The sequence below is a fragment of the Chrysochloris asiatica genome, unplaced genomic scaffold, assembly GCF_000296735.1.
Source record: "Chrysochloris asiatica unplaced genomic scaffold, ChrAsi1.0 scaffold00060, whole genome shotgun sequence".
In the NCBI taxonomy this organism is placed as follows: Eukaryota; Metazoa; Chordata; class Mammalia; order Afrosoricida; family Chrysochloridae; genus Chrysochloris; species Chrysochloris asiatica.
This window is the reverse complement of record NW_006408578.1, coordinates 16,812,962-16,824,894: the sequence shown is the minus strand read 5'-3', so window position 1 is coordinate 16,824,894 and position 11,933 is coordinate 16,812,962. Positions and strand designations below refer to the sequence as shown.

The window sequence follows — 11,933 nt, the reverse complement described above, 5'->3', positions numbered from 1 at the left end:
CCTGACTCAAGGCATGCTATTCTCAATCAGCTCATTGCATGCGTGCAAGAGCTGGGCAAAGAATAACTAAGTGTTAAGAAGAACTGATACCTCTGAATCAATGATGTTTGGGAAGAGTATTAAATGCACCATGAATCTCTGGAAGATAGAGTTAGAATGCTCCTCACAGACAAAGATGGTAGACTTCATCTAAAGTACTTTGTATATGTCATCAGGAGGGCCCAGTCCCTGGAAAAGGATATCATCCTTAGTAGAGGTTCAGTGAGGCGGAAGAACCTCATTGAGATGGACTGACCCAGTGGCTGCAACCATCAGCTAACACACAGCAACAATTGTGAGGATGGCGCAGGACCAGGCAGGGTCTCCTTCTGTTGTATATAGGGTCACTATGAGTCAGACTAACTCGAGAGGTCCTAACAACAAGAACAAGAAAAATAACAGGTGCGTGTGTATGTAACTCCAAAATATTGATCTCTTTATTATTACTATTTTAGGTGTTACAATTTTCAGGAGATTTAAAAACCTTATCTTGTCTGTCTCTGATTATTTATCCAGCGCCAACAGTGTGACTTTTAAGTTACCTTTCCATGACTCAGTTTCCTCAGTGGGTAATAAAAACAGCAATTATTTCACAAGGTTGGTGTGAAAACCAAATGCAATCTATATAAAGCACGTAAAATAGTAGTAAGGGACCAGAGAATGTTATCATTCCTGACTGGTCATCAGCCACCAATAGATTCTAAGATTAGAGAGGAATGAAGAAACTATCCTTGAAATTCATGATATAAAGAATATCTATTTTATAATACTGTTGCTTTGTGCTGTTCAGTTGGTTCTGACTCATAACAAGGTCAGAGGCTATACAGGGCTTCCGAGAACTATTGGTTGGTTTGAAGGTTGATCTAAGGTTACCAGTGCAGTGCTTAGTCTATAGCACCATACTTTGTTGTTGTTGTTGCTAAGCACCAAATGAGGGCTCCCCATTTTTAATAGGTAACTTTATTATCTTAGGAAATGATACTAGCAGGAATCTCAGGTTTAGGGTCCATAATTTTATAAGTGAATACCACATTTATATTTGTTGTTAGGTGCCATCAAGTCGGTACCGACTCATAGCGACCCTATGTACAACAGAACGAAATACTGCCTGATCCTGGGCCAAATTCACAATTGTTGCCGCGCTTGAGCCCACTGATGCTGCCACTATGCCAATTTATCTCACTGGGGGTCTTCCTCTTTTTCTCTGACCCTCCACCTTACCAAACATAAGATCCTTCTCTAGCAACTGGTCCCTCCTGACAATTTATGTCTGAAGTATGAGAGACGAAGTTTGGCCATCCTGGCCTCCAAGCAGCACTTCTTCCAACACAGATCTGTTGGCTCTTTGGCAGCCCATGGCACTTTCAATATTTTCCTCCAACACCGTAACTCCAAAGTATCAATTCTTCTATGGTCTTCCTTATTCACTGTCCAGCTTTCGCATGCATATGAGGTTACTGAAAATACCATGGCTTGGGTCAGGAGCCCCTTAGTCCTCAAACTGACATCTTTGTTCTTCAACACTTTAAAAAGCTCTCGTGCAACAGATTTGTCTAATGCAATGATGTCTTTCGATTTCTTGACTGCTGCTTTTGTGTTGATAGTTGATCCAGGAAGAATGAAGTCCTTGACAACTTCAATCTTTTTCCATTGATAAGAATGTTGTTTATTGGTCCAGTGGTGAGGATTTTTGTTTTCTTTACATTGAGATGCAATCCATACCGAAGGCTGTGCTCTTTAATCTTCATCAGTAATTATTTTAAGTTCTCTTCACTTTCAGTAAGCAAGGTTGTATCATCTGCATATGGCAGGTTGTTAATGAGTCTTCCTCCAATCCTGATGTTACGTTTTTCTTCATAGAACCCAGCTTCTCAGATTATTTGCTCAGCATACAGGTTGAATAAGTACGGTGAAAGAATACAACCCTGTCACACACCTTTCTTAATTTTAAACCATTCAGTGTTCCCAAGTTCTGTTCAAATAGCTGCTTCTTGGTCCATGTACAGATTCCTCATTAGCACAATTAAATGTTCCGGAATACTCATACTTCGCAATGTTGTCCGTAGCTTGTCATGATCTACACAATTGAAAGTCTTCATATAGTCAATAAAGCACAGGTAAACATCTTTCTGGTATTCTCTGCTTTCAGCCAAGATCCATCGGACATCAGCAATGATATCCCTCGTTCTACATTCTCTTCTGAATCCAGCTTGAACCTCTGAAAGTTCTCTGTCAATGTATGCTTGCAGCCGTTTCTGTATTACTTTGAGTAAAACTGTACTCACATGGGAGAGCAAAGAGACTGTCCGATGATTTCTGCATTCCATTGGGTCACCTCTCTTTGGAATGGACACAAATACAGATCTCTTCCAATCAGTCGGCCAGATAGTTGTCTTCCAAATTTTTTGGCATAGGCAGTGCCTCCAGTGCTGCTAACGCACAATGACCCTGTATAAAATTTCAAGGCTATAAATCTTTATGGAAGCAGAAAAGCTCATTTTTTCCCCATGAATCATCTGGTGGGCTCAAACTGATGATCTTATGGTTCAAATTTATATCATAAATTTTGCTCAAAGGCTCAAATACAATTTTAACTGCTTTCAAAATGTGCATTATACTTGCTCTTACTGAAATTCGTTTCTAATTTCTGGCTTATTGGCTATAACTTAAGGACTCTTGGTGGTGCAATGAGTTAAGAATTTGGCTGCTAATGGAAAGATAAGCAGCTCAAACCCACCAATCACTGTGAGGGAGAATGATGAGGCTGTTAACTTCCATACTGATTTATAAACTTGGCAACCCTATGGAGCAGTGGTACTGTCCTATGGGCCCAGTATGAGTCAGAATCTCTCAATGGCAGTGGGTTGTGTTGGGGGCACACCCTTGAAAGATCTGCAGTTTATTCCTATTGACTAAGCATTTATTCACTTGAAAATACTTCATTTCATTTATATCTTTCACCACCAGGCTCATAAATCATTTCAAATGAAAGGGTCATTAGAGATGATGTAGTCCAACAATCTAATTTCACATACAAGGAAACTGAAATACAGAGGTTGAGTAACTGCCCCAAGGTTAGACAGTCTTTCTGGCTTGGCTTTTCTACCATGTACTCTCACATGTCCCCTCTACATGCCACCGTTTCTTCACTATGTGCTGATACCCAGTCCCTGTTTATTCCGAGTAACTCTAAATTGACTAAATGACTTCTTCCAGATTGTGAGGAACATCACTGGTCTCCATTTACTCACAGGCATATTTTGTTAATTCCCTCAATGCACTTGGTTAAATACCTGGTGGTATATATTTCATTAATTTTTAATCACCAGTACATCTAGGGTTTATTTCCTGTACCTTCAAAGACAAAGTCATTAAGTAAAATTCTTTCTCATGGGTGGATATGACCTCCTTGGCATGTCCTGAATGCTGCACTCAAATTCCTAGGGAAAATGCCCTTTCGAAGCAGGTTTCTAAAATGTGGACAGTCAATGCTTGTGGTTTAGTGTCCCTGTCTAAACATGATGTTGAACTAGATCAACAATCAGAGGGCTGGTGTGCTCGTATATTCCGTGACATAGAGAGCCTAGCTGATTACACTTTTTGTTTCAGGGCAGGCATGCGATCCAATCAATCCATTGGTTGGCCAGTCACTTAAAATGAGGCCTGGTGTGGTGATGAGCTGGTCCTCTCTACTCAAATTCTGGCTCTTGGAAATATGGCACAAACTCAAAATGAACCAATCAGGTAATTTAGTTGTGAGGAGCTGTTGAGTTGGTTCTGCCTCATTGCGACCCTATACATAACTTTAGGAAATAATTTCCAGTTCGGCACCATCGTCACAATTTTTAAGTTTGAGCCCATTGTTGCTGCCACCATGTTAATCCATCTCATTGAGGGTCTCCTCTTTTTCTCAGCTCCTCCACTTAAAAAAAAAAAAAAAAAAAAATCAGTTGTTATTTTTTAGTGTCTGGAGTCCATTCCGACTCATGGCAACCCTGTGGAGGGTTTCTGAGGAGCTGCTGCCTTGAGGTTCAAACCGACCGGGGGGTCCAGCGCATTATCCTGAAGCACCACACCAGGACTCCTTTAAATTAGTAAAAGGCACCAAGTCTGAAAGCGTTCAGAGAAATGATACATGATACATAAGGTAATGATGGTTTATAAGTGATAAGTAGTAGAGGCTCTTTAGTACAGAAATGTTACATAAAGAGAAAGAAGAATAGATTCAGGGACAAATCGGGGAAAGGCTCAGGCCTGGAATAGAATAGTTAATTAATGGGAGGTGGCATCTTCTCCTCTTTGTAAGGTCCCTTAAGCTGCATGCAAGTCTGATGAGGCCGGCATAATGCGATGTTTCTGCTCCTGGAACCTTTTAAGACCCGTTTTTTTTCTTATTTCCCGACATGCATATCATTTTATATGCCCCTGCCTTAATTTAACTAGAATGCAGGAGTTTCCAATAACCTGAAGAACTAATTACGCACCTGTGAATGAAAGGGGTGCTAGAACGTGCTTTCAGGTCTATGGACATGCGTCACCGACTGGTCACTCTCATTGTCAACTCTCCCAATTGTTAGGTGGAAAAGCGGGTCCTAGCTTTATCACTTGCAGCTTTCACATACATCCTGTTTATGGCAGAAATAACACCAGCAGTGCGCCAAGTATACAACCCAAAGTATTCAGCGTGGGGAGAAATGTCTCAAGAACCGAACGTGTTCTCGCTAGAAGCTCCTCACAGCCAGGTTTGCGGGCCCACCCCCGTGACGGACGCACGCTTTGGCCACTGCCCGAGAAGAGTGCGCCCGTGGGCGGGCTCGCTGCCCCCCGTCCCTCCGGCCCGCAGCCGCCCGCTTGGGTCACCTGTAATTGTAGTTGTTGAAATGCTTGCTCTCTCTCAGCATCGCCCGGTACAGATCTAATACTTGTCCGCGGCTGGAGGCTGCCATTTTGGAACGAAAAAAACAAGTGGGTCCTTTTTTGCAGAGGTCCCTAACCCACCCACAAAACTTCAGTCTGCAAAAACAAAAACCAAAAACCACAAAACTAAAGGCACCAGGAGCAAAACGTAACACAGGTGTCTGCTTTGCTGGCAAGGTCCGAGTCCAAAGACCAGTGCACGTGAGCCCCGAATCTCGTCTCTGCCACTGGATGGCACCCGGGAGTGCTGCGCGGCCCTAGGAAAAGCATGCAGGCAGGCGCGGGGCAGCTAAGGCGGCGGGGGCTTGGGGGCCCGCGGAGGGAGGGGCCAATGATTGACAGAGCCGGGCTGGGGGGCTGGGGGACTGTGGCCCCTTCTACACTCAGCCCGCTCTTTGGGGCCGTGTCGAGAAACGGGCAGTGACGGCTGCAGCTCCGTCACGGAACGTCTCCGTTAGCCGCCGGGCTAGAGGCGAAGACATTGGTGTCTGAATGTGCATTGCCCAGATGTGCCTCAGCTAGGCTAGGGGCCGCGTTGTCAGGGTGACCGAACGCGCATGTGCCACGCCCCTACCGCTTGCGGCCGCCCTCGGCTCTGCCTGAAAGGAGGTGCAGTGCGCTCAGGCTTGTAGCTTTTCTGTCGAACTTGATCCGCGGGCTGGTGGGGTCGCTGGGTTCCGCCGCGCGTGGGAAGGGGCGTGAGGTATGCGGAGGCGACGAGCCAGTGTTTTCCTGGCACGCCGGCTCCGCTCAGGGCGACAGGCTAAGGGACCTCCGGGGCAGGGCCCGTGTTTTTGTCAAAATGGCAGCGCCCAGCGTGCACGGGTGACTCTGAGTAGGGGCTTAACATAACTCCCCTTATCCAACCAGGCGAGAGCGAGCGTGCCTGCTGCGCGTCCGAATTTGAAACCCCTCAGGTTTGGGTTTCCCAGGCGATCAGTGGGTGAGTGTTGGCCGCGCTGTAGCGTGGGTATGCGACGCACGCCGTTCGTGTGGTGGGGAGTTTACACCTGTCCGTGGACTCTTCCATGTTAACAGCATATTCTTTGAGACTCGATTTTTTTCGTCATTGAGTTGTGAGTCACTCCGAGTTTTGTAATTTACTAAGTGTGCAAATTGTGGAAGGGGTTGTAGATGCTTTGGAAACAGTTAGGAGTTTAAGGACTCTGTTGTGATCACTTTGGACTAAGGGCAAGAAGCCAAGCAAGTGTTTACCTGAAGCTTTTCATATCATATTGAAGTCTACTCTCTGGGACTTTCTCAGAAGACTTTCAACTTGTCTGAACACTGTTAAAGTAGTGGGCTTTGAGCGTGTGATTGGGCCCAGGGAACCTTGAATCACTTTTAGTGACGTCTACAAAGCACTTCTCTTATTTTGGGACTTCTGTTTTATATACTCAATATAATTAGCATTAGGAAGAACCACTGTTTTCTGTCCAAACATGAGTGGAAAGCAAACAGCTTTCATTGCATTTGCTTTGCATTGGCACCCACCATTACTCCAACCACTGATTTATGGTTGTATTTTCGTGTCTTTTAAAACATATCGTTTGGAGATGATTTGTTACACAGATTGCAGGACACTTGCTCCACATCGAGGCGAGAGCCCTGGTGTGGTGCTGTGGGTTAGTGTGCCAGACTGCAAAGCCTTTTGAACTGCAAGGTTGGCGGTTCAAGCTCACCAGTCGCTCCTTGGAAACACTATACAGGGTCGCTGTGGGTCGGAACCGACTGGATGGCACTTAACAACAACAACAGGGCAAAGGAGACTTCTGACTTTACCATACTTAGTACTCATATATGCATTATGTTTTTGAGTCCAAACGTACTCACTAGTCATATTGCAACAACACATAATAGAAAAGTATTAGAGAAAATGCTTTCATTAAACTTTTGATCAGTCCCGATTTTGTTAGGGTCTCACACATTTGGGTCTCCAAATAGATTTTTTTTTTTTTTTTTTTTGGCGGGGTAGCGGAACTTCCGTCACTTTTGCTATTTGGACAGGCCATTGGGAAACTTGCTATGGATTTATCGAAGGGACTTTTAGTATTTTGACAATTTTCTTGGACAGTTTTTTAAAAATAGGGTTTATATGAGAGGAATTGCATATTATAGAATAAGAGCCAGAACCGTTTCTCTTAATGCTTTAGTGTGCAGATAATATAAAATGGTTTGTGGCATCAGGAAAGTGATAATGTTAATGTAAGTTACAGATATAGAAAACTTTCATAATGAGAAGACAAAAAATGAAAGTTATTTAGAAATAGTGGGAATTACAATATTGTATTGCATTTTGTTTTCATCTAGAAAGTGAAGGGGCCATAATTAATATATTGGGTACAGTTGCCTAGTTATCGAGCAATTGTTCCACTGATGTATACAATTAATATATCTAAATGACTTAACTTTGTTGTAACCAAATAAAACTTTCCAAGAATTATGTAAACTTTAAGTAGTTTGCATGGGGAGTTGAGAAACAGGAAACTGAGAATAAGAAAGTGATACCATGCCCAGTTAACCCTAAGCTAAGTTTTCACAAAAAGATTTTGTGTTTTATTTGAAATAACTTAGCAAAATGTTGAATATCATTGCTTTAAAGACTAATATAAACACTGTAACCAAAGCTAAGTCTCCAGTGTTTTCATGTTGCTGTTGCAGAGATGACTAGCTGAGGTTGAATTTAGAATAAGGCCAGAAACTGAGAAAGAGCCCACAAACTGAGAATGGACCTTATTTGCATGTCCTTTAATATTCATTCCATACTGGGCTGAGGACTCTCCTGTTAAGTGCCTTTGGGTCGATTCCAACTCATAGTGACCCTGAATAGAGTTAGTGAAGATTGGCTGGTGGGTTTGAACTGCTGACCTTGCAGTTAGCAGTCTAGTGCTTATCCTACATTGCCAAACCAAAAAACCAAACTCTAATCCCTTGAGTCAGTTTTGGCTCATTGAGACCAAGTGGAACTACCCCATAGGACTGTTCTTGTTCAGTGCCTTAGAGTTGGTACTGACCTATAGCAGTTATAAAGGGTTTCCGAGGAGTGGCTGGTGAGCTTGAACCACTGACTTTGTGGATCAAACTGACTTATCAGTCCAGCTTATTAACCCACAGTGCCACACCAGGACCCATAAAGATTGTTTTTAAGTACTGTCAAGTTCATCATGGGGACTATTATCTCTTTTAATATGAACAACTGAGAATCCAAGCCCAGCGAAGTTGTCACACAACCTTAAATATCCTGCTGTCCTTAAGCTTACATATCAAAATGATGTGTAAAGAAAATCTGGTTTAGAATAAGTAACTTTTAGTATAATTTATGAATGATTCCATTCTACATATGAATCTACCTCTATTATCATCATTTGTTTATATTTCTCCTTAATTCTTTGTTGTTGTTGTTGTTGTTATGTGCCGTGGAATCGGTTCAGACTAATAGCAACCCTGTACAGGGTTTCCGAGGCTGTAGATCTTTACGGGAGCAGAAAGCCTCATCTTTCTCCCATGGAACAGCTGGTAGTTTCGAACTGCTGACCTTGTGGTTCGCAGACTAATTCATAACCACTACGCTACCAGAGCTTACAGAACCTTTTTCTTCATTTGTTCATTCATTCATGCAGCAGTTATTGAACACTTCCTAAGTGCTATACATTATACAAGATGATAGAGTTAAAAGGATGAGAGCCCTCCAAATCCCCTCAAGAAGCCTATAGAAGACTGTATAAGCTCAGCAATAATTTATTGTGACAAGTGCTGTAATAGGGATATTTACATATGTTGTTCTGGTTTGGCGCAGTTGAGCTGAGCTTTTACTCAGCATCCCAATATAATGAGTAGAATTGCTCCATAGAATTTACTGGCTGTAATGGAGTCCTGGTGTGGTGCTGTGGGCTAATGTGCTGGACTGCAAAGTCGGTTTGAACACTGGACTGCTAGCCACAAAGTCAATGGTTCAAGCTCACCAGTGGTTCCTTGAAACCCTATACAGGGTCGCTATGGGTCAGACTGACTTGATGGCACTTAACAATAACGATCTGTACAGAAGAGCCCTGGGGCATAGTGGTTAAGCACTCAGTTGCAAGCTAAAAGGTTGGCAGTTCCAACTCCCCAGCCACCCTGCAGTAGAAAGCTGTGGCAGTGTGCTTCCATAAAGATCCCACCTTTAGAAACAACGGGGCACCTCTACTCTGCCTTCTCGGGTTGCTATGAGTTGCAGTGGACTTGATAGCCATGCGTTTTGTATGTTTAACCTTTATGGAAGCAAATCCCCAGGTGTTTCTCCTAGGAACTACTAGGTGAGTTGGAACCACCACCTTTTAGTTAGGAGTCCTGGTGACATAATGGTTAAGTGCTCAGCTGTTACCAAAAGGTTAAGGATTTGAACCCATGCAGCCGCTGTGCAGGAGACAGACCTGGCAATCTGCTTCTGTAAAAATTCCAGCCAAGAAAACCCAGTGAAGCCCTTCAACTCTGTCACATGGGTTTGCTGTGAATCGAATCCAGTCAACGCACCCAACAACAACTTCACAAAGTTCATGGAAAATTCCATTCTCTTTTAGTTCCATTTTTCCAGTAATGCTTTTGGTTATGAGTTGGGCTGCCAATCTCAAGGTGAGCAGTTCGAAACTACCAGCGGTTCCATGGGAGCAAGATGAGGCATTCTGCTCCTGTAAAGATTTACTGCCTTAGAAATCCTGTGCAGGGTCACTATGAGTCGTAACTGACCCCACGGTACTTAACAACAACAACAGCTAATGCTTTGAAGTCCTCTCACATTTGGAGTCCTTGGATGGTGCAAACAGTTGATGTGTGTGGCTGCTAACTGGAAGATTTGAGGTTAAGAGCCCACTAGGGATACCTTGGAACTAAGGCCTAGTGATCTACTTCTGAAAAACCAGGCATTGTAAACCCTTGGAGCACAGTTTGACCGTGGCACACACACATATAGGGGCTCCATGAGTTGCAGTTGACTCAGTAGCAATTGGAAAGAAATGGGGAAGGAGACATTAGCCAGGACTTTGACCTACTGGAAGGCTTTCCTCCAGAGATGGTATTTCCAAGAACGTGTGGGAAGAGGCAAATGAAGAATGAGGTAGAGATCGTAGTGTATATTCAAAGCCTGTAGGTATGAACACGGTCTCTTTAGTGGTTTGGAATGAGGAGGGAGCAGGATCATCTGTGAGACCACAGGAGTGGTTAGCACTGTCTTGCTTTATTTTCATGCCACTACCTTCTGGTTCAAGTATACCTAATTATGGCCTAAAGAACTTGAGGGTTTTGTAAGTGGCCTAAATCATGATGGTTAGTGCTGGGAGATCCAACTGTATGGTAATTCCAGTTCTCATGTATATTCAATGTGATCTCAGTTAATCCTTCCATGAGCTGCCGGGATAAGCTGTTACCTCCATTTAAAGAAGGGGGACCTGCGAGATCCCATTATTCTATCCACTTCCATCTAGTCATTTCCAATTCAGCAACTCTCTAGGACAGAGTCTTGGTGTTGTGTTATAGGATAAGTACTGGGCGTCCAGGTCTGTTTGAACTGCAAAGTCAAAGCCGCTTCTCGGAAACCCTGTACAGGGTTGCTATGGGTTGGAACTGCTCCTTAGGATTGCCGTGATTATAACTCTTTACTGAAGCAGACTGCTACGCTTTTCTCATATGGGATGTCTGGTGGGTTGGAATTGCTGACTGTGTGGTTAGCAGCCTCCGGTGCTCTTCTTCATTATTTCAGCCAGGGCCAAACAAGTAGGAAGCAGCAGAGATGGGCTTTGGGCTAGGATGCAACCTGTCTAGCTTTAATGCTACTGCTTCATATAATATCTTCATTGACAACTTAGAGAATTTCAAGTTCATTAATATTTCTTGTATAACATGGGTAAATTTTAGTTATCACTGAATTTTAATTTAGTTGTGATCTTATTTTTAAAGCTAGCTGATTTGTATAGGAAATATTAATATATAGCATAAATGTTCAGAGGATCTCAAATGTTAGTTTTTATACTAGCTTTTTTAGTTTTCTAAGATAAATTTACAGTTTTTCCCCTATAACCATCTCTATGAAAAGATTTAATGCCTTTTTTTAGATTGTTCATGTGTGTATATGAGACATTTCCTTTTGGGATTTTCTGAGACTCAACATTTCTGTAGAAGCTCTTTTCAGATATAATTATGAAAATCTGTTTTCTGTTTTGAGAAATTTAGAAAACCATGGTATGTTGCGACTAGATGTTCACGCTTCATTGATTGGCAGCTATTACTTGTTAAATACCATCGAGTCAGTTCTGCCCTATAGCAACCCTGTATAGAGTTCTTGAGGAATGGCTGGTAAGCTTGAACCACCGACCTTACGGTTCAAATGGCTTTGCAGTCCAGAGCATTAATACCAGCAACAATAAAATTGACAGTTGGTTTTGTATTTTATGTAAAGTATATCAGATGTCTCTTAGTCCTAGAGGATTTTTCTTTTTTTTTCTTTTCCTGTTACAAAACTCTGCATGCCGTGATTTGTGGTAGCATCCTGCCTGTGTTCTGAGGGAAAACTTGTCTAGGAATATTGTTTTTATATCACCTGAATGTTTTAGAATGATTTGTTAAGGGAACTGGCTACATGTGATGATCATGATAACTGTTATTTACTTAGAATTTATTTCTGATAAACTCCAGGAGCTCTGCTGGGCACTGTATAAACATATCATTGTAGTAATCTTGTCAAGGCAATTTTGAAGTTCTGATGGCCTTCTTTGAAGGATGAGTATTAACTATCACCTCTTGTTTGTTTAAATTTATTGGTTGTATGTTTGTACTTTCACCATACTTATTCAGTTTGTATGCCAAGCAAGGTTTCATCATATGAATATTGCAGGTTGTTAATGAATCCTCCTATAATCTTGATGCCACGTTCTTCTTCATATAGTCCACCTTGTCATATTACTTGCTTAGCATTCAAATTGAGTTAAGTCTGATGAAAGTATACA

The 11,933-nt window shown here is 42.4% G+C and overlaps 1 protein-coding gene across 1 annotated transcript in view; it reads right to left on the bottom strand.

Moving 5' to 3' along the window:
* The window catches only part of LYRM4 (LYR motif containing 4), a 215,012-nt gene extending 210,027 nt beyond the window's left edge, over positions 1 to 4,985 (bottom strand). Inside the window, exon 1 of the mRNA XM_006864134.1 lies at positions 4,900 to 4,985. Coding sequence (XP_006864196.1) covers positions 4,900 to 4,985 — 86 coding nt within the window. The remainder of the gene's footprint in view (positions 1 to 4,899) is intronic.
* Between the last annotated feature and the right edge of the window lie 6,948 nt (positions 4,986 to 11,933).